This window comes from Gigantopelta aegis, chromosome 6 (assembly GCF_016097555.1).
Source record: "Gigantopelta aegis isolate Gae_Host chromosome 6, Gae_host_genome, whole genome shotgun sequence".
Lineage (NCBI taxonomy): Eukaryota > Metazoa > Mollusca > Gastropoda > Neomphalida > Peltospiridae > Gigantopelta > Gigantopelta aegis.
Genome location: NC_054704.1, coordinates 95,784,302 through 95,805,277, shown reverse-complemented (window position 1 = coordinate 95,805,277; position 20,976 = coordinate 95,784,302). Strand labels below are relative to the sequence as shown.

The window sequence follows — 20,976 nt, the reverse complement described above, 5'->3', positions numbered from 1 at the left end:
GAAATAACTGGCAACCTGTGCCCATAAACTGGGTTGTTATTAAAATCAATAAGTGGAACTCACATTTGTTTTTAGTGTTGGTGGATAACTGCTTCATAACTTCCATGAATGGAGTAAAGTTAGAAAAAAACATAGTTATACTTGTATTTTGATTCCAAATAAGATTTATTGCAAAATAGTTTATAAAAAAAAAATCTGTTTTGTTCATAAGTACATGTACCGTATATTGTAAATCACAAAGATTGGTGAAATGTTGCTATATTATAGTTGAATGAGTGGGTCAATTATAAATACATGTCGTGTTAAAGGAGCAGACCCTAATTTCAACCCATAGAAATAGACACTAACTTTGGTTAATCTACAAACCTGTAACTGTTTGGATAAAGTTACAATAGAGTGAAACGAGAGTCTGTGATGATGAAACGGTGAAATACCCTTAAAAATAGACTGAAGTTTGTCTCCATTACTGTTACCATCGGTCTACAGGCTGATAGGTACTGGGTTCGGATCCCAGTCGAGGCTTGGAATTTTTAATCCAGATACCAACTCCAAACCCTGAGTGAGTGCCCCGCAAGGCTCAATGGGTAGGTGTAATCCACTTGCACCGACCAGTGATCCATAACTGGTTCAACAAAGGCCATGGTTTGTGCTATCCTGCCTGTGGGAAGTGCAAATAAAAGATCCCTTGCTGCCTGTCGTAAAAGAGTAGCCTATGTGGCAACAGCGGGTTTCCTCTAAAAAAAAATCTGTGTGGTCCTTAACCATATGTCTGATGCCATATAACCGTAAATAAAATGTGTTGAGTGCGTCGTTAAATAAAACACTTCTTTCTTTCCATTACTGTTACTTCTCAAAGGTTTGTCAATTTATAAAAATATGAAGAATATGAAGAATGCAATTTGTGGTCTTAGAAACCCAGGATGATCAGAAACACTTCTGAAATGGATAATTTAAACAATAAAATCTAAGTTAAGTCTGATTTCATTACCAAAAATAGCTCTAATAGGGAAATATGTGCTGTATAGTGTTTAAAAACTAGGATCTGTCACTTTAATATCTGTATAGGAGAAGGGTTGTAGAATGTAGTTCAGTTTTAATATCTGTATAGGAGAAGGGGGTAGAATGTAGTTCAGTTTTAATATATGTATAGGAGAAGGTGGTAGAATGTAGTTCAGTGGAGTGTGATTGGTCCGAGAATGTATTGCTGTTGATAGATTTGGAGGTTTTACCCATATCACCAAGTGTCCCATGACTAACACCGGTACATTAAAGGCTACATACTCTCCTGTCTGTGGGAAAGCACATGTAAAAGATCCCTTGCTGTGGTTTTTTGGTAGGGCCAGCCTATGTGGCAGCAGTAGGTTTCCTGTGTGTCTTGATGAAATTTCAAAATAACCATATACATGTACATGCATTCAGCACCAAATGGCAATAGTTTAAAATGTAACTGGGGTGTGATCAAATAGACACATCTTTTGTTTTGCCTGCTGGAGACTTGATCTAGTCAAACCAAGCTTTATTCTGTAGAGTTTGTCGCCTTGCTGAGCTCGTAGAGTTAGAATGATTGTACAGGTACTAACAGGTACCAATTTGCACATGGATTCTTGAAGTATTTGATAGCACAACATCTCAATACAGACTGAGCCGGCACAAAATCAAAAGTTGTGTTTGTTTTACTGACACCATTAGAGCACATTGATTAGTTGATATCCAGCTATAGGATGTCAGACATTTGGTCATTCTGATATGTAGTCTTCAGAGAAAACCTGCTACATTTTTTTTCCATTAGCAGCAAGGGATCTTTCATATGGACTTGGCCACAGACAGGAACAACCCACATCACACCTTTGATATACAAGTTGTGGGGCACTGGTGTAGATGGAGGGGTGGGAGACCAGTGGTTCTGCTAAGGGTGTTTGATATACAAGTTGTGGGGCACTGGTGTAGATGGAGGGGTGGGAGACCAGTGGTTCTGCTAAGGGTGTTTGATATACAAGTTGTGGGGCACTGGTGTAGATGGAGGGGTGGGAGACCAGTGGTTCTGCTAAGGGTGTTTGATATACAAGTTGTGGGGCACTGGTGTAGATGGAGGGATGGGAGACCAGTGGTTCTGCTAAGGGTGTTTGATATACAAGTTGTGGGGCACTGGTGTAGATGGAGGGGTGGGAGACCAGTGGTTCTCCTAAGGGTGTTCGATATACAAGTTGTGGGGCACTGGTGTAGATGGAGGGGTGGGAGACCAGTGGTTCTGCTACGGGTGTTCGATATACAAGTTGTGGGGCACTGGTATAGATGGAGGGGTGGGAGACCAGTGGTTCTGCTAAGGGTGTTTGATATACAAGTTGTGGGGCACTGGTGTAGATGGAGGGGTGGGAGACCAGTGGTTCTGCTAAGGGTGTTTGATATACAAGTTGTGGGGCACTGGTGTAGATGGAGGGGTGGGAGACCAGTGGTTCTGCTACGGGTGTTTGATATACAAGTTGTGGGGCACTGGTGTAGATGGAGGGGTGGGAGACCAGTGGTTCTGCTAAGGGTGTTTGATATACAAGTTGTGGGGCACTGGTGTAGATGGAGGGGTGGGAGACCAGTGGTTCTCCTAAGGGTGTTCGATATACAAGTTGTGGGGCACTGGTGTAGATGGAGGGGTGGGAGACCAGTGGTTCTGCTACGGGTGTTCGATATACAAGTTGTGGGGCACTGGTATAGATGGAGGGGTGGGAGACCAGTGGTTCTGCTAAGGGTGTTTGATATACAAGTTGTGGGGCACTGGTGTAGATGGAGGGGTGGGAGACCAGTGGTTCTGCTAAGGGTGTTTGATATACAAGTTGTGGGGCACTGGTGTAGATGGAGGGGTGGGAGACCAGTGGTTCTGCTACGGGTGTTTGATATACAAGTTGTGGGGCACTGGTATAGATGGAGGGGTGGGAGACCAGTGGTTCTGCTAAGGGTGTTTGATCCTATAACACAAGCACCTCGTGCAAGCACTCTGCCCACTGAGCTAAGTCTTGCCCTAACAAAATACTTGAGTTTGACTAAGATGTAAGATATTCATATCGTTTGAAAAATAGGTAAATGTAGTTTTAATTTGAAGTATATTTTTCCTTTTGGCAAATAAGACAATGCTGTTATTTGAAGGGGAAAAAATGTCACCGATTGTTTTATATATTACGATACTGATTTTTAATTCATAATTTTGATTGGGGTTGGATGTAGCTACATGGTAAAGCAATGGATCATGGGATCAATGAACCTCATAGAAACCGGTTTTTCCCATCTTAACCAGCATTCTAAAATGGCTACTTCAAAACCTGTGGGATGTACTGTCATGCCTAAAAAAGAATTCAAATAAAAATGCCATGCTTTCAGTAGTTGTTGCCTATATGTGTTGGCAGCAGGTTTTCTTTGTCTCTGAAGACCAATATCTGAGAAACTACGTTAGAAACCAAATATTATTATGTCCATTATTTAACAAATATTCCTTTCCTTTGTATGGTAAATATATTTATTTATTCTTTATTTTAGGATGTTGCGCCTCCACTTCCGATCTCTTCCCCTCCGGTTATTACTCCTCGAGATTCATCACCATTATCCCCCAAGAAAGAAACTAAAACCAAGGTAACTCTCTCACATATACCAGCTTTATGGGTCTTGTGTTACTTATTTGTGTTATTTGCATAATCAAGTTAGATTGATTGCCTAACTGGGCCTGTGCCTATAAAACTTTACTATGGACTCAAATTTCTTAATTATGTCATACGCATGCAGTTTGTATGGTGTTGCTAAAGTCTCAGACTCATTACAGTCTTGAGACTAGACTCTGTAAAAGGTTTATAAGCATGGGGCTGATGTAAGATTTATTGCTGGATTTTCAGACCCTTTCTTCTCTAGAAACAGGGAGCAACTTTATTACCCATAAGGTTAAAAATATCTTGGAACATATCAAAGTGATACGTCCCACTAGACCACTAGATCGCCAAATGGGACGTAACACTTTGTGACATCATCGATTGGTGCACTACAATATTACAGGAAAGTTAACCAAGCGAGTTGAATGATATAAATTAAGATCAATTATGAGTAAAAAATAGGATATTAAACTCACTAAAGCTGGTGACAAATGAAAATTATTTCACTCGGGACATAAACGAAATGGAAGCTAGTCCTATAATTACGCAATAGAAATATCATGTTTTCGTAAGTAATTTTAGAGTTTATTGATTTATATTTCATTAGTTATTTATTTATTTATTTATTTATTTATTTATTTTGACCAGCTAAGTCCTCTGATAGTGACCAGGCACAGGAAGACGGAGAGTGCTGACAGTTCGGTGTCATCGTTGTCAGACCACATCACCTCAAGTGACCTTAGAGCAGTATCGTCCCCCCCGTCGACCCCCCGCACCATGTCTCCGGGGATGTCCCCGCTCGCCTCGCCCAGCCTTATCCGGGGATTCGGTGCCAACACAGACATCATTCCAGCCTCGTACGAGAAAACAATCAAAATCAAGAAGGGCAGTGACCAATTAGGTTTGTTCATTAGTTTTACTTCATTATTTAAAGTCACTGACACAAGTTACTTGAATTTTGTTACTTTTCTGCTTTGCCTTTCTAATTAATTAATTAATTTAGAGCTAGTAGATATTTTAAGTATTTTTCTTTAAATATGGTTAAAAACCCCATCCACAAAACAATACCCCAGATTCTTCCATTGTAGGGGGTCGACTTTGTGACATGTTTTTAAACTTAACAATTTAAACAACAATTTAGAGCAATAATAAAAGTTGTATATATTTACATGTAGATAATTTACCTTTACAAAAATATACATAGTTTTGTATATTAAAATACTGTTTATTACCTGTAGGTGTATCCCTAGAGGCGGTGGACCGGGGAATCAATGGCTGCATTGTCAAGTCTATCATAAAGGGAGGTGCCATTGACAAAGATGGCCGTGTGGCCATCGGGGATTACATTGTTCAGATGAACAACGAAAGTATGCGCAAAATCACCAACGCTCAAACCAGGGCAATCCAGCGGAGGGCGTCACTTCTCAGTAATGATGCAAGGTGAGTGTACGATGTGTGATAGTTGAAACCACTGGCCTTGGTGGTGTCGTGGTTTAGTCATCAGACCTAAGGCTGGTAGGTACTGGGTTCGCAGCTCTGTACCGGTTCCCACCTAAAGCGAGTTTTGATGACATGGGTACGTGTAAGACAAACCACACCCTCTTCTGTCTCACTAACGACTATCATCTAACCCACTGTCCTGGACAGACAGCCCAGATAGCTGAGGTGTGTGTCCAGGACAGTGTGCTTAAACTTTAATTGGATATAAGTACAAAAATAAGTATAAATGAAATAAAATGTCTGTGGTAACAGCTAACCCACTGTCCTGGATAACTGAGGTGTGTGCCCATGACAGCTTGCTTGAACTGTAACTGGATACAAGCAGGGAAATAAGCTGAAGACGAAGAAGTTGCAACCACAGTGACAGAATGCTGTTACAGGTACTGGATTCCCTCCCCGGCTCCAGTCAGATCTGTTGCCTATCATGTTGCAGAATGCTGTTACAAGGTTCTGGATTCCCTCCCCGGCCCCAGTCAAATCTGTTGCCTGTCATGTTGCAGAATGCTGTTACAAGGTCCTGGATTCCCTCCCCGGCCCCAGTCAAATCTGTTGCCTATCATGTTGCAGAATGCTGTTAAAAGGTCCTGGATTCCCTCCCCGGCCCCAGTGAAATCTGTTGCTTGTCATGTTGCAGAATGCTGTTACAAGGTCCTGGATTCCCTCCCCGGCCCCAGTCAAATCTGTTGCCTATCATGTTGCAGAATGCTGTTACAAGGTCCTGGATTCCCTCCCCGGCCCCAGTCAAATCTGTTGCCTATCATGTTGCAGAATGCTGTTACAAGGTCCTGGATTCCCTCCCCGGCCCCAGTCAAATCTGTTGCCTATCATGTTGCAGAATGCTGTTACAAGTCCTAGATTCCCTCCCCGGCCCCAGTCAAATCTGTTGCCTATCATGTTGCAGAATGCTGTTACAAGGTCCTGGATTCCCTCCCTGGCCCCAGTCAAATCTGTTGCCTATCATGTTGCAGAATGCTGTTACAAGGTCCTGGATTCCCTTCCCGGCCCCAGTCAAATCTGTTGCCTATCGTGTTTCCTACCTGGCCCCAGTCAAATAATTTCTAGTCTGTGAGAGGTAAAAATGTGAACATAATTTTATCCGTGGTGTTTTCTCCCCTGATCTGCGAGGGATGCCAGTAATCAGAATGTGTGTACATGTATGTTATCCACTCATGTTTACATGGTCATATGTATGTGTGTATACAGAAATGCTGTTCAGGGGTGCAGAAATGCTGTTCAGGGGTGCAGAAATGGAAAATATATCAGTATAGTGGCAGAACAGCTTATAAAATCATGACCTCATTAGAGATTAGAATATAGACACATTAAAGTTTTATTAGCATGAGTCCTATACCAACCAAAATTTACTAAACCACTAAAATTTCTACTAAAGTTTGTTTTATTTAACGACAACACTAGAGCACATTGATTTATTAATCATCAGCTATTGGATGTCAAACATTTGGTAATTTTAACATATAGTCTTAGAGAGGAAACCTGCTACATTTTCTTCCTTTGGACTGTTTGATACATCAGTATGGTGGATGGTACATTTTGTTTTCACTTTGATTCTTTTAAACTTGAAGATTTGAACTTAATATCTCCTCTATGAAACAACAAAACAAACAAAAACAACAAACAAACAATTAAAGAAACCAAAATTCATACCAACATGCATATGTACTACACAATATGGACCAGACCGTACTTATTTTTTGGGAGGTCAAGTTATTAACATAGCACACTCTGCATCCCTAATTGAAATATATACCCCAAACTATAGATAATAAGGATGCTATAGTAACAATATCTATGTAGCTGGTTAAATTAAATCTTCAATCAGGAGTTTTATACACTTTCACTGGTGATCAAACTAATTCATTTTCAGCTTGCACACACAGTCAGTGTATGACCGACCTACCTGTTCACAGTAAACAATGAAAGCATTATATGGCTAGCTACAATGATGGGAGAACAAATTTTAATAATTTGACTTTTTTTAAACTTGAAAAATGTTTGATTGCTAATTTTAAAACAACAAATATTACTGCCAGTTGTTAAAAACATGTGGTTGTGGGGTTATTTTTATTTTTTTTAAATCTTATTTTTAAGTATTATAAAAAATGTCAACCAACATGTCAGTTCTTCTGAACATATCCAGCTTCATTTTCTTTGTTGGGATACACTGTAAACTAGCAGACTAAATCACACCAACTGGCCATATTTTTTACATACTGACATAACGCGATAACAGCTGACCAGATAATATTAGAATAGTTACAAAATCATAACTTACATACATTGTTCCTAAATTTTGATTATGATTTGATTAAATAAAGATAAATGTTTTTACAAAATCGCTGTCAGTCATGCAATGCCAGAAGTGTTTAGTGCATGGTCCCATTAAGCTAGTGGTTATTTTCTGCTCACTACGAAATATAGTTAAAGATATGTTAACAAAATATATTTATACAATATTGCTGTGCAGCATTCCATTTCTACCACTGTAATTATACTTGTTAAATGCACTGCTTTCTGGTGCATTCACAATGTGTTGGGGCGTGTTTTATTAAGGGGATCATTTCAGTTAAAAGACAGGTGGTCTTTCAGCACATATTTCTCTTGCACTTGTTAATTGATTTTGCTGCGATAGTGTCTAAGGATTCTAGACATGAGATGCAGCGTTGGATTTGCATGGATCTCCTCAGGCTGAATAATGAGCTTTTTGTCACTGGGGAGAGCTGCAACTGTGGTTGAAAGTAAGTGTCAGTGGGCTCGCTACATCGAATACTGCCAGGCCTGCAAGTTTCTGTGTACTGCACCATGAAGAACTGATGCGTGTACATCATAGAAGTGCAGTTGCTGAGAAAAACACGCATTAAAAAAAACAAAAAACATTGAGCCGAGAATTCTGTACAGATCAATGAGAGAATGCAGAGAGCATGTGTAGGAAGCAATTGTTATGGAGAAATCAATAGTAGATGAAATTGACTTTGACCTGCAGACGAGCAGGGGTACAGGTCAGGTGACGACAGCATAGCCCACAGGCATGCTGGTCTTGTAGATTCACGGATTTATCAAGTACACTTTGGCATTACGTTTTTAGATTTGACGTTCGTTATCAGCAGTTCCCGCGATGCCAGCTTGGATCTGAAAGACGATTTTCATGTCAGATAAAAATAACAGATTACAGTTTTAGGTTCTGTTGCAGGGGTTGAAATATTACAATGAACATACTTGCATAATTAGTTTTTTTTTAATTTTTGCATTCATCTAATTAATAATAACATGATTTACTCTAGTTCCATTTTTCCAGTAAAAACGCTGTGCTTCTACATGACTGCAGGATGTTTGGGGGTTTTTCTTTCCTTGTCATGGGTGGGTGTAATAGGTTTTAGCATAAGACTAAGTTTGTATTTTCTTTTTGTAATAACAAGATTAAGCTATGTCATGTGACATGCATACAGAAATGGGATCCGACAATCGGATGTAGTATTCACATATGTACGATTATAAATGTAATACATGTACAGCAAAAGGTGTTCTATGTCAAGTAAGCAATACTAATAATTAAAAATCATGTACATAATCCACTGTCTTCCTGTTATATGAATTTGTTTTTGTTTTAAAAATGTTTATTTAGCAAAATAAAAGAGTAAGCAAAAGTAATGTTGGCTTTGCAGTATCAAAAATAGAGGTCAGTAGTGTTTAATTGCCATATCAATGTTCAACAAAGAACATCCATCTCATCCCATGCAGTATCAAAAATAGAGGTCAGTAGTGTTTAATTGCCATATCAATGTTCAACAAAGAACATCCATCTCATCCCATGCAGTATCAAAAATAGAGGTCAGTAGTGTTTAATTGCCATATCAATGTTCAACAAAGAACATCCATCTCATCCCATGCAGTATCAAAAATAGAGGTCATTAGTGTTTAATTGCCATATCAATGTTCAACAAAGAACATCCATCTCATCCCATGGTAGTTTTGATAATGGACTTTAATATCTTTTGTATTAAATGAAATAGTTAAAGTATTATTAGCCTTCAGATAAAATGAAATCTTTTTGCCTCCTATTAATAAACTAAAATCTGCAGATGTACATATAAATGGTAGTGTGACATTCCTATACAAACATATTCTGTTTTGAGGGATGAAATGGCATTTAAAAAAGTAATTAGGTGATATAAGATACATTTGTACTTGTTTTTAAATTTTAACAAACATGAACAGTTGTTTATTATGTTTATTGATTATCATTCCTGTGGATTGTTGATAGTTCTTAGTATTGGTTTCTTCGTTGAGGTGTGTGTGTCCTAGTTCATTTGAGTCCTGTCATTGTCGACCCGTTATATTTCCTAGTATTTCCCCTCATTTTAGACCATTTATAGGCCATATTGATTCTTTTCATAGGCCATTATATAAATTATCTTCATGGGGACCCCTAAAGGCACTACACGACCAAGTGTCATGTTGTTACTTGTTGAAGCAGCTAAATATAGTCAGTTGTAGGAAATTGTTCTGGATTTTTAAAAAATAATACAAAATACTGTAGTATAATACTGAAATGTCATTTCAAAACCTTTTTTTCTTCTTTTTTGATGATTACAAATAGGTTGACCCATAGTATTTAAAGGGACATTTCTGAGTTTGCTGCAATATTTAAGATATTATTGACTAACAGAGACTTATAACAATTGTAATTACATATCAAATATATTTTTCTGCATAAAATATTAGTGGCTGTATATTAAACATGTTTTTGATCGTTCTAATATTTGTACTAGGTTAAATTTCATTTTATTTCCTAAAATATATTTTAGGAAATAAAATCCAGTTTCGGCTTCTTACAAATATTAAGACGACCAGATACACATTGAATATATAGACACTTATATTATAAACAAGAAAATATATTTAATATGTAAGTTTGATCGTAGAAATATTTTATTAGTCGGAAACATGTTAAAATGCAGCTAACTCAGGAATGTCCCTTTAATTTATATAACACAATGGTTTAAAGGTACTTGTTATTTTTTGTGCTAACAGCTAACCACTGTGCAAATGGTATACATGCACTGCCAATTGTATAACAACAAAATGATGTGGTGCTCTGGCATAAGGGTGGGGAACCCCCTAAAATTTGTAGTCACCCTATTTTGATTTTTTGCAAGGTTGCTATCAAGGGAGAGTACTTCCTAAAACTAGCAGTCGCAGCACTCTCAATATTGTTGTAGTTTTCACAGAAAATATTCTGACATAGAAATATTGTATTGAAATGCATGCAAAAGTCAATGGTTTTGTGCAACCTTTTATGTTATACTTTTGATTCCCTCATTGTGGACCCTTTATATTTCACTATATTGATTCTCCTCATTCATGCAGACCAGTTATACCAGGTAGGTCATAATGTTAATTCCCCTGATTCATGAAGACGCTTTATAGGTTATAATGTTAATTCCCCTCATTCATGAAGACCCTTTATAGGTCATAATGTTAATTCCCCTGATTCATGAAGACCCTTTATAGGTCATAATGATAATTCCCCGCATTCATGAAGATGCTTTATAGGTCATAATGTTAATTCCCCTGATTCATGAAGACGCTTTATAGGTCATAATGTTAATTCCCCTCATTCATGAAGACCCTTTATAGGTCAGAATGTTAATTCCCCTCATTCATGAAGATGCTTTATAGGCCATATTCATGAAGATGCTTTATAGGCCATAATGTTAATTCCCCTCATTCTTGAAGATGCTTTATAGGTCATAATGTTAATTCCCCTCATTCATGAAGACCCTTTATAGGTCATAATGTTAATTCCCCTCATTTATGAAAACCCTTTATAGGTCACAATCTTAATTACCCTTATTCATGAAGACCCTTTATAGGTCATAATGTTAATTCCCCTCATTCATGAAGACCCTTTATAAGTGATAATGATAATGTTAATTCCCCTCATTCATGAAGACCGTTTATCAGTGACAGGGTTCGCACGGGCCTGGAAAAGTCCTTGAATTTTGACGTAGTACTTGAAAAGTACTGGAATTTTGCAAATTCAGAAAAGGTCCTGGAAAAGTACTGGAATTTCATTAAAAACTACTTGAAAATTGCCGAAATGTACTTTTTTTTAACAAGCAGAATGTCTCACTTACTGATTAAAATCTGGAAAAAATAATAAGTATTTGCTGACATATTTCTCGGGTATTTGTCGTAATCAAAATCCGGAAGTGATATGTGTTGCTGCCGATATAGATAGACTGGCATTCAAGTCCTTGTTGTGCTTGCTATATGCACCACAGTGTGAAGATTAAAGTAGACTGGGCTGCTGTCTACTGGAAACAGTGCATTACTAATAGTTGAACCAGTTTATGAGCGAGACAGGTAACCAGTCGTGTGCTGAAAAACGGTCAGCTGTAGTTAACTAGTGATGTGTGTGTGTTAAACTGCTTGTAACATTGTGCCAAAGACTACTTGAAAAACTGAAAAATATACTTGAAAAGTACTGGAATTTCTGTTCACCAGGTCTGTATGAACCATGGGTGATAATGATAATGTTAATTCCCCTCATTCATGAAGACCCTTTATAGGTGATAATGATAATGTTAATTCCCCTCATTTATGAAGACCCTTTATAGGTGATAATGTTAAGTCCCCTCATTGTGGCACTGCTCTGTGGGAAATGCTAACTTAGTGGTCTGTGTGGCAACAGCAGACTTCCTCTCTCACATTAAGACAACCATTAGACTCTGCCCTGGCCAGGCAGCTGTGTTGATTGTCCAAAGCAGTGTGCTTTAACCTTAATTAGATGTAAGCACCAAAATGGATAATGTCTTCTTCATTGGCAACAACAACAGCAGCAGCAGAAGCAGCAGTAGCAATATAGGTGTTTAATATCAGCATCTGACATAATGAGTTTCTGTCTTGGAACAGTGTGAGAAATAGCAGATCGTGGGCGTTTTGTTTAACCCTGTGTGATAGATGACTGTGGAAGTGGTTTTCATCAGCAGGTTAGACATCCTGTGGTTTGCTGAATGAACCTGTGGAAAAGGTAGATTCAGCTGACTCGGCTGTTTTATCCAGACATTGTATTTAAATACAGTTCTTGCCCATTAATGTTTATATTGTCTTGATATTATGGTGCATGGACTCATCATCTACTGCCCAGACAATGTAAAATTATTGCTTTCTGCACAGACAGTGTAAAATTATTGCTTTCTGCCTAAACAGTGTAAAATTATTGCTTTCTGCCCAGACATTTCTTTTCATATATGGACTCTGCCATGTCATATGTACAATCATCAACATCACTGTATAGAATATATCACATGTGACATGGTAATAGATGACTGTATTCATCAAGTTAACATGTTCAATCAAATTGTAATATTTCAACAAAGTAGCATTTCAGGAGTACTCCCTTTTTTACACAATTACCGGATAATTTGGAGGATGTGTCCAGGACAAACGTGCTTAAACCTTCAGTGGACATAAGTATGTGCCACATTGTTGGTTGATTAATTAATAGCTAGCTTTAAATAAAATCAAGTTAACCAAGTTTACTTGACTTCATCTGTATGAACAATATTTATTCATCACCTTCAAACTATAATTTTTTTAAAATCATGTATGCATTGAAAGAGAAAATTTCAGCAGACCCACCAGGCACAAAATAGTAGTTATATTCTCTCCCACCTCCCCTATGTAATCAGTTTTGGAACAGTCCTATAAATCCAGATGTCTCTCATGATACATGTTTATAGACAGATGCAAATGGTCTGGTCCATTTCAATCAACGCACAAACTCCAAAGTAAGTTTTCTAAATGGAAAAGTCACATAAGCTTTTCTGAGCGGAGAGATACAAATTGATCAAGTTAATCTGAATGCGGCAGCCACTGTAACCAAGTCGTGGAATTGGTATTGAGGAAGGTGTGTGCACGCGCTGCAAGCTAACGATCAGACAGGCGATTTCAAGTACTGCCGGTCAATAGAAAAAGTCCCGCTTCTATTTACTGGGATGATGAGGGTGGCTGGATGTCTCAATCCATGGGTTTATTGCTCCCCTGCCAAACTGCTTGCTTTTAGGAGAGCTGCTGCTTCCACAAGAGCTATTAGGAAAATTAGCTTTTGGTCAATATAAGTAATTGCACTTGTGATTTCTGCCGGATATGTCAGTGTTGAGGCAGGGGCTGCTGCAGCTTTACACACACTTGCTGGGATGTTACTGTATATCTTTATTCCACTGACAATGTAAAGAGGATAGTCGGTTAGATATTTGCTAAGTGTGTATTTATATATATATATATTCTCAGTTGATAGTAATGTGGACAAATGTTAAGTATACGTTGCTATTCTTGTAATTCATTCAGAAGACATTCTCTGACTTTATGTATATGCAGGAACACTCCAAAGGTAGGGACATTAAATTTTAAATACATGTAATGCGTAATTTTATTTTGTATGTTTTGGGGTTATGTTGTATCAACTTTTGTGGGGAAGAATTGTTAGCTAAAGAAACACTGGCTAAAATTTGTGAGAAAGGATTTGTGAGAGATATTTATCCATTAGTTACATGTACATGACATCCCTTAACAGCCATGTGCATTTAATGGTTTACAAAATGACAATAAATGCATGTCTTATCTGTGTGTACATGTGTTATATATTTGGGTACAACACCAACATGTAGCAGTATACCATACATATATAGCATGTCACAGAGTCAAAGTTCAAAGTTCACCTAACTTTAAATGCTACATCAAATAAGACCACACCTGCCATTGGTGACATGTGTGACAGGACGTGTTGTCATAAAGTGTGATTTCATCTGGCTAGTAAGTTTCTGTAAGGGGCGGGATTTAGCTCAGTCGGTTGAGTGCTTGATTGAGGGACTTGCATCGCAGGATCGAACTACCTCGATGGATCCATTCAATTGATTGGATGTTTCTCTCGTTCCATCCAGTGCACCACAACTGGTCCAAGGCTGTGTTATGTGATTTTCTGTCTGTGGGAAAGTGCATATAAAAGATCCCTTGCTGCATTAAGAAAATGTAGCGGGTTTCTTCTGACTGACTTGTGTGTCAGAATTACCAAATGTTTGATACATCCAATAGATGACTATTAATTAATCAGTGTGCTCTAGTGGTGTTATTAAATAAAAACAAAACAAAAATTCTGTAGTTTTTGTTCCAGTTACTACATGTACTGTACTTGTGACGTGTACATGTAGGTCCCACTAGAATTAGAATGACAGCTTCTGTCCGGAACTATGGTTGTCAAAGATGCTTCCTTTTATACCTGAAAGTAACCTGTCCCCATTGTTTTTTAATTTACAATTAGGAATAAGGATGATGGGTTGTGATATTTATATGCATTGTGTGTGTGTTGATTGAAATGCTGCATGTAGCAGTTTTAGCTACATATGTTTCTATTGTCGTCTTTGAAGTTTGATTTGGTGGTACACACCATACATGCATCAAAACAAATGCAACAAAATGAGATGTTTATGAGAGTTTTGTATAGTTTTCATTTTGCTCTCACTTATGATAAATTCTCTTCTCAGTTCTCTCCCCATTAGTGTATGTATTGATAATGCTCCTATTAGAATTGCTGTGGGTGTGAGGATTTTAAACACACACAACACAGCCTGGAGGTGTCATTGATGAGCTTGATTGTATCATTAGTGTATGTATTGATAATGCTCCTATTAGAATTGCTGTGGGTGTGAAGATTTTAAACGCACACAACACAGCCTGGAGGTGTCATTGATGAGCTTGATTGTATCATTAGTGTATGTATTGATAATGCTCCTATTAGAATTGCTGTGGGTGTGAGGATTTTAAACGCACACAACACAGCCTGGAGGTGTCATTGATGAGCTTGATTGTATCATTAGTGTATGTATTGATAATGCTCCTATTAGAATTGCTGTGGGTGTGAAGATTTTAAACGCACACAACACAGCCTGGAGGTGTCATTGATGAGCTTGATTGTAGCATTAGTGTATGTATTGATAATGCTCCTATTAGAATTGCTGTGGGTGTGAGGATTTTAAACGCACACAACACAGCCTGGAGGTGTCATTGATGAGCTTGATTGTATCATTAGTGTATGTATTGATAATGCTCCTATTAGAATTGCTGTGGGTGTGAAGATTTTAAACGCACACAACACAGCCTGGAGGTGTCATTGATGAGCTTGATTGTATCATTAGTGTATGTATTGATAATGCTCCTATTAGAATTGCTGTGGGTGTGAGGATTTTAAATGCACACAACACAGCCTGGAGGTGTCATTGATGAGCTTGATTGTATCATTTAGTTTGGGTGGGATTTAGCTCAGTCGGTTCACCTGAGGTGCTTGTGTCACAGGATCGAATCACCTCAGTGGATCCATTCAACTTAGTGGGGGTTTTCTCGCTCCAACTAGTGCACCACTGTGGAATGTTGTCGTATGTGCATTCCTGTCTATGGGAAAATGCATAGAAAAGACCTCTTGCTGCATTAGGAAAAAATGTAGTGTGTTTCATCTCATTACTATGAGTCAGAATGACTAAATGTTTGACATTCAATAGCCGATGATTAATTAATCAATGTTCCCTAGTGGTGTCATTAAACAAAACAAACTATGATTTAGTTGAACTGTTGATCTGTCCGCAAGTCACTTACTCAAGCTAAATCTTTAGATTTAAAAAAAAAATGTTTTATAATATTTTACTTCCGATTTTCAGTTTGTTTATTCCATTGTTTTCACTTTAACTGTACTTCTACCCTCATTACGCTTCTTAAATTGGTTGCTTTTTAGTGGATACTTCATCCATGTAAAAGGAATGTAAAAATAAAATTGCGCTAAATGTTTTTTAATAAATGTCATTGACACTGATATTATTTGACTGAAACCTTTGCATCTATAAAGAACTCATACACATGTATACACATACACAAGCCTTACAGACATGTATAGCTTAATATCTGTCGGAATATATATAAACTGATGTCGGAATTCCGTGAACTGCGTTACCAGTTAATGTGAAATTGATTCGATTTGCTTGGTAAACGCTGTAGGAAATAGCTGCCCATCAACTCACACACATACACACTTCTGGGAGTATGTGTTACATAACTGTGTATGAATCGGAACTCTGATTTGATTCACCATTAATCATGACAGAATGTATTGGACAGGATGTACCACTGGTGTGCAGTTGCCTTTCATATTCAGTGGAAGTTTCTAATGGAACAAAGTAGTGATAGATCAATATATTTCTACTGGATTAATCAATAGAGCATTTTCTGCAAATATTCCTTGTTGATGGTCAAATCTAAATGTGGGATGCTGTCATCTAGCATTTTAAAAATTAAGTTTAATTTGTACATTTTATGCATAAATTTGCAATATTTGTTTTTGTACCAATTTGATGCTGCAATCATTTTCTTGGTGTATGTGTATAATTTTATATAATTAAAAAAAATTGTATACATTTAAGATATATTTTCTAGAATCAGTTATTATGGCTCATGAATGAATTAAAAGTGAATTACAAGACTAGTATTATTATCAAAATATTACACACACTCATTCATTCATTCATTCATTCATTCATTCATTCACACTCAGTCTCATTCACAAACATATACTTGCATTCACACTTGCATTCGTATGCACATACACACACACATGCATTCATTGAGATATACATACGCACTTGCATTTAAACACACACTCATATTCACATCCACGTACACAAATGTATACATGTATAAATGTTATACAGACACTCATTCACACACACACATGCACACGTGCACACACACATATGCACACATGCATGCACACACACACACACACACACACCACACACACACACTCTTGCACTTTCACTCACACAGTCTTAAGTTGTTTTTGAAAACCACATTAAGAGTCTACTAAAGGGATGATACCTGCTTGTTTTGCAAGGTGGGTTGTTCTTTTAAGTTTAACCATGTTTGGTGTGTAATTTGTATTTCGAGAACCCGCAGACTTGTATTTGCTGAGGTCAGTAAGTTAGTTCAGAGATTGAAGGCTGCAGTTATTCATTGGCATCATTAGCGGTTTGGTAGTCAAATGTTCTAATGTCAGTTCCTATGTATGTGTATGGCTGCACTCAACACACATAGTTAATTTTCCTTCAAGATATCGATGATAAAAATAAAGTCTTATGTTTAAAACCACAAGGTAAAATTCTCAATGTTTCGTCAGCCACATGTTAACATGGTGAAGAGAAAACTAAACGTGAAAACATCAGAAACATGTGAGAGCATTCGGGCAAATGGTGCACTAGTCAAATATTTATCCTGTCCATTTTCTGCATGTTTATTCTCTGCTCTCTTCATGCTTATTCTTTCCACATTCTACATACTTATCCTCAATACTTTATGCACCCAAAAACAGAATGCAATTCTCAGGGAATGTTAAATTATGATCCTTTTTAATATTGGTTGTTGACACTAAAACTTTAAAATATATATATTTTTTAATTTGCATTTGAGATTATAAACATCAGTTTGGAAGAAACTAAAACATTGATTTATTCTAAATGTGTTGGGTGTTTATTAAAATTTACAGTAATGTGGAGGCTAGTGTTTTATGATTGTGTTTTTATTTTCAGTATTACGTACATATCAGGTTCCGATGCAGCTGTTTACCGTGAGACTGTGAGCACTAGGAGCTCAGAACAGAGTCCCTTACACACTCCAGCCATGCCTTCACCCAGGTGAGTAGTCTCCTACATTCTCCAGCCATGCCTTCACCCAGGTGAGTGGTCCCCTACACTCCAGCCATGCCTTCACCCAGGTGAGTGGTCCCCTACACATTCCAGCCATGCCTTCACCCAGGTGAGTGGTCCCCTACACATTCCAGCCATGCCTTCACCCAGGTGAGTGGTCCCCTACACACTCCAGCCATGCCTTCACCCAGGTGAGTGGTCCCCTACACTCCAGCCATGCCTTCACCCAGGTGAGTGGTCCCTTACACACTCCAGCCATGCCTTCACCCAGGTGAGTGGTCCCCTACACATTCCAGCCATGCCTTCACCCAGGTGAGTAGTCCCCATCACACTCCAGCCATTCCTTCACCCAGGTGAGTGGTCCCCTACACACTCCAGCCATGCCTTCACCCAGGTGAGTGGTCCTCCACACACTCCAGCCATTCCTTCACCCAGGTGAGTAGTCCCCTACACACTCCAGCCATTCCTTCACCCAGGTGAGTGGTCCCCTACACACTCCAGCCATTCCTTTAACCAGGTGAGTAGTCCCCTACACACTCCAGCCATGTGGTCCCCTACACACTCCAGCCATTTCTTCACCCAGGTGAGTGGTCCCCTACACACTCCAGCCATTCCTTTAACCAGGTGAGTAGTCCCCTACACACTCCAGCCATGTGGTCCCCTACACACTCCAGCCATTCCTTCACCCAGGTGAGTGGTCCCCTACACACTCCAGCCATTCCTTCACCCAGGTGAGTGGTCCCCTACACACTCCAGCCATTCCTTTAACCAGGTGAGTAGTCCCCTACACACTCCAGCCATGTGGTCCCCTACACACTCCAGCCATTTCTTCACCCAGGTATATAGTTCCTTACACATTGACACCATTAGAGCACATTGATTAATTACTATTAATCATCAGCTGTTGAATGTTAAACAATCTTTTATATGCATTTTCCCACAAACAGGACAGCACTTGCCAATGCTTTTAATATTCCAGTCGTGGAGTACTGGTTGTGATGGGGGGGGGGGGACCAATCAGAGAATGGGTCATCCAAGGGAATTTGATCCTTTGACACAAGCACCTCAGGCAAGCGCTCCAATGTCATCTGTTAAAACTTAGCTTTAATATTTTTAGAAATAAAAAAAATCATATATTTTTCTTCCTGCCACCAGTAGTTCTGCTCTCAATTTCATGTATATACTTAACAGCTTCAGCTTCCTCTTTGAAGCCAAGTGGTGAGATTTACACCCTTTAATTGGTAAAGCTGGGTCGATCAATAGAAACAAGAATGAAGAGGGTGAGCAGTGATATACACATACATTCCATCTTACCACTGGCAGCCTGTGGAGGCAGCGTTTGATTTAGATTAATTTTTACAAATTACTATTGATTGTGGGCACAGTAACGAAATACAGAAAGCAGTTTTGTGAGATCTGTACTGAAGATGATCATTCTTCTTATTACTGGTACTCATTTGTTATGCCACCTCGGTGGACCCATTCAACTGATTGGGGGTTTTCTCGTTCCAACCAGTACACCACAACTGGACAAAGGCTGTGGTATATGCTTTCCTGTCTGTGGGAAAGTGAATATAAAAGATCCCTTGCTGCATTGGGAAAAGTGTAGCGAGCTTCCTCTGATGACTACGAGTCAGAATATTCATATCCAATAGCCGATGATTAATTAATCAGTGTGCTCCAGTGGTGTCGTTAAACAAAACAAACTTTAACATTGGTTATGGGTCTGCTAAAGAGTAGATATGTTTGAACGCAAGCGGTAAATGAACATATATGTTGGGGGGGGGGGGGGGGGGGGGGGGTCTCTTTTTTGGGGGTGGTAGGTTTTTGTTTTTTCTTTCTGGATAATCAGTGTAATTAGAAAGGAAAGGAATATTTGTTTAACTGCAGTTAGCACATTGTTAAACAACACCCCACAGCTGGCATATCAAAGGCTGTGGTTTTTGAACTTATTACCTGTACTTTCTGCGTAAAAATCATTTGTCCCCTACAGTTAGGAGTAAACCGATTGTTCTTCAGTCTCTATGTGCAGGTTGTGGTATGTGCTGTCCCACCTATGGGAAAGTACATAGAAAAGATCCCTTGCTGTTAATGGACCAATGTAGTGAGTATCCTCTAAAGCTTTAGGTCAGTATTATCAAATGTTTGACATCCAGTAGCCAATTATTAATAAATTAATGTGCTATAATGGTGTCAGTGAACACTTTGTTTAAAAAAAAAAATAAAAAAAATAAGTACATGTATACGGTTAGATTGGAGATTATCACCTCTTCATTAATGGACTGGCCAGGTCTCAGACAAGGGCCATACACAAGTATGACACAGGGTTCCAGCCTCCTTGAATACAATGTAGCATGTGGAAAGGCTTAATTGGTTTAGCTGAGAACTTCACTGCAGATGTGCCACCTCCTTCAGCTTGTAGCTTTACTTTCGTTTTACTCATGTCATGCATTTTAATATAATTGATTGTTACCAAAATCTCTGAGATAAAAACAACTGGTGTAACAAAAGGCCATGGTATGTACTATCCTGTCTCTGAGATGGTGCATATAAAGGATCCTTTGCTGCTAATCAAAAAGAGTAGCCCATGAAGTGGCGACAGCGGGTTTCCTCCTTCAATATCTGTGTGGTCCTTAACCATATGTCCGACGCCATATAATCATAAATAAAATGTGTTGAGTGCGTCGTTAAATAAAACATTTCCTTCCTTCCTGTTAAAGTTGTTTTGTTTAACAACAAATGGAGTGAACTTGAATGTGATGTTTTGATTTATTTATTAATAATTTTAATAGTTTTGCCAAAACAGAGGGCACATCATATTTGTGGTATGATAAGTTAAACTATAATATTTTGAAAGTAAAGAAACATACGCTGTAAAGAGTTCTTGATAACCATTGTTTTTATCCCAGTTCCAGCTATTGCTCAGCACCTGTTAAAGATAAAGTTGTTTTGTTTAACAACACCACTAGAGCACATTGATTAATTAATCACCGGCTATTGGATATCAAACAATTTGGTAATTCTGACTCTTAATCTTCAAAGGAAACCTGCCATATCTTTTCATTAGCAACAAGGGATCTTTTATA

The 20,976-nt window shown here is 38.3% G+C and overlaps 1 protein-coding gene across 5 annotated transcripts in view; it reads left to right on the top strand.

The window, feature by feature from the left end:
• The window catches only part of LOC121376453 (multiple PDZ domain protein-like), a 305,209-nt gene that overhangs the window by 209,419 nt on the left and 74,814 nt on the right, over nucleotides 1–20,976 (top strand). For all 5 annotated transcript variants that reach the window (XR_005958447.1, XM_041504328.1, XM_041504327.1 and 2 more), the window contains 4 exons: nucleotides 3,523–3,615; nucleotides 4,275–4,527; nucleotides 4,865–5,066; nucleotides 17,774–17,878. Coding sequence is in view for 4 of the 5 variants with exons in the window: in XM_041504328.1 (XP_041360262.1) it covers nucleotides 3,523–3,615; nucleotides 4,275–4,527; nucleotides 4,865–5,066; nucleotides 17,774–17,878 (653 nt within the window). In the remaining variant the exon portion in view is untranslated. The remainder of the gene's footprint in view (nucleotides 1–3,522; nucleotides 3,616–4,274; nucleotides 4,528–4,864; nucleotides 5,067–17,773; nucleotides 17,879–20,976) is intronic.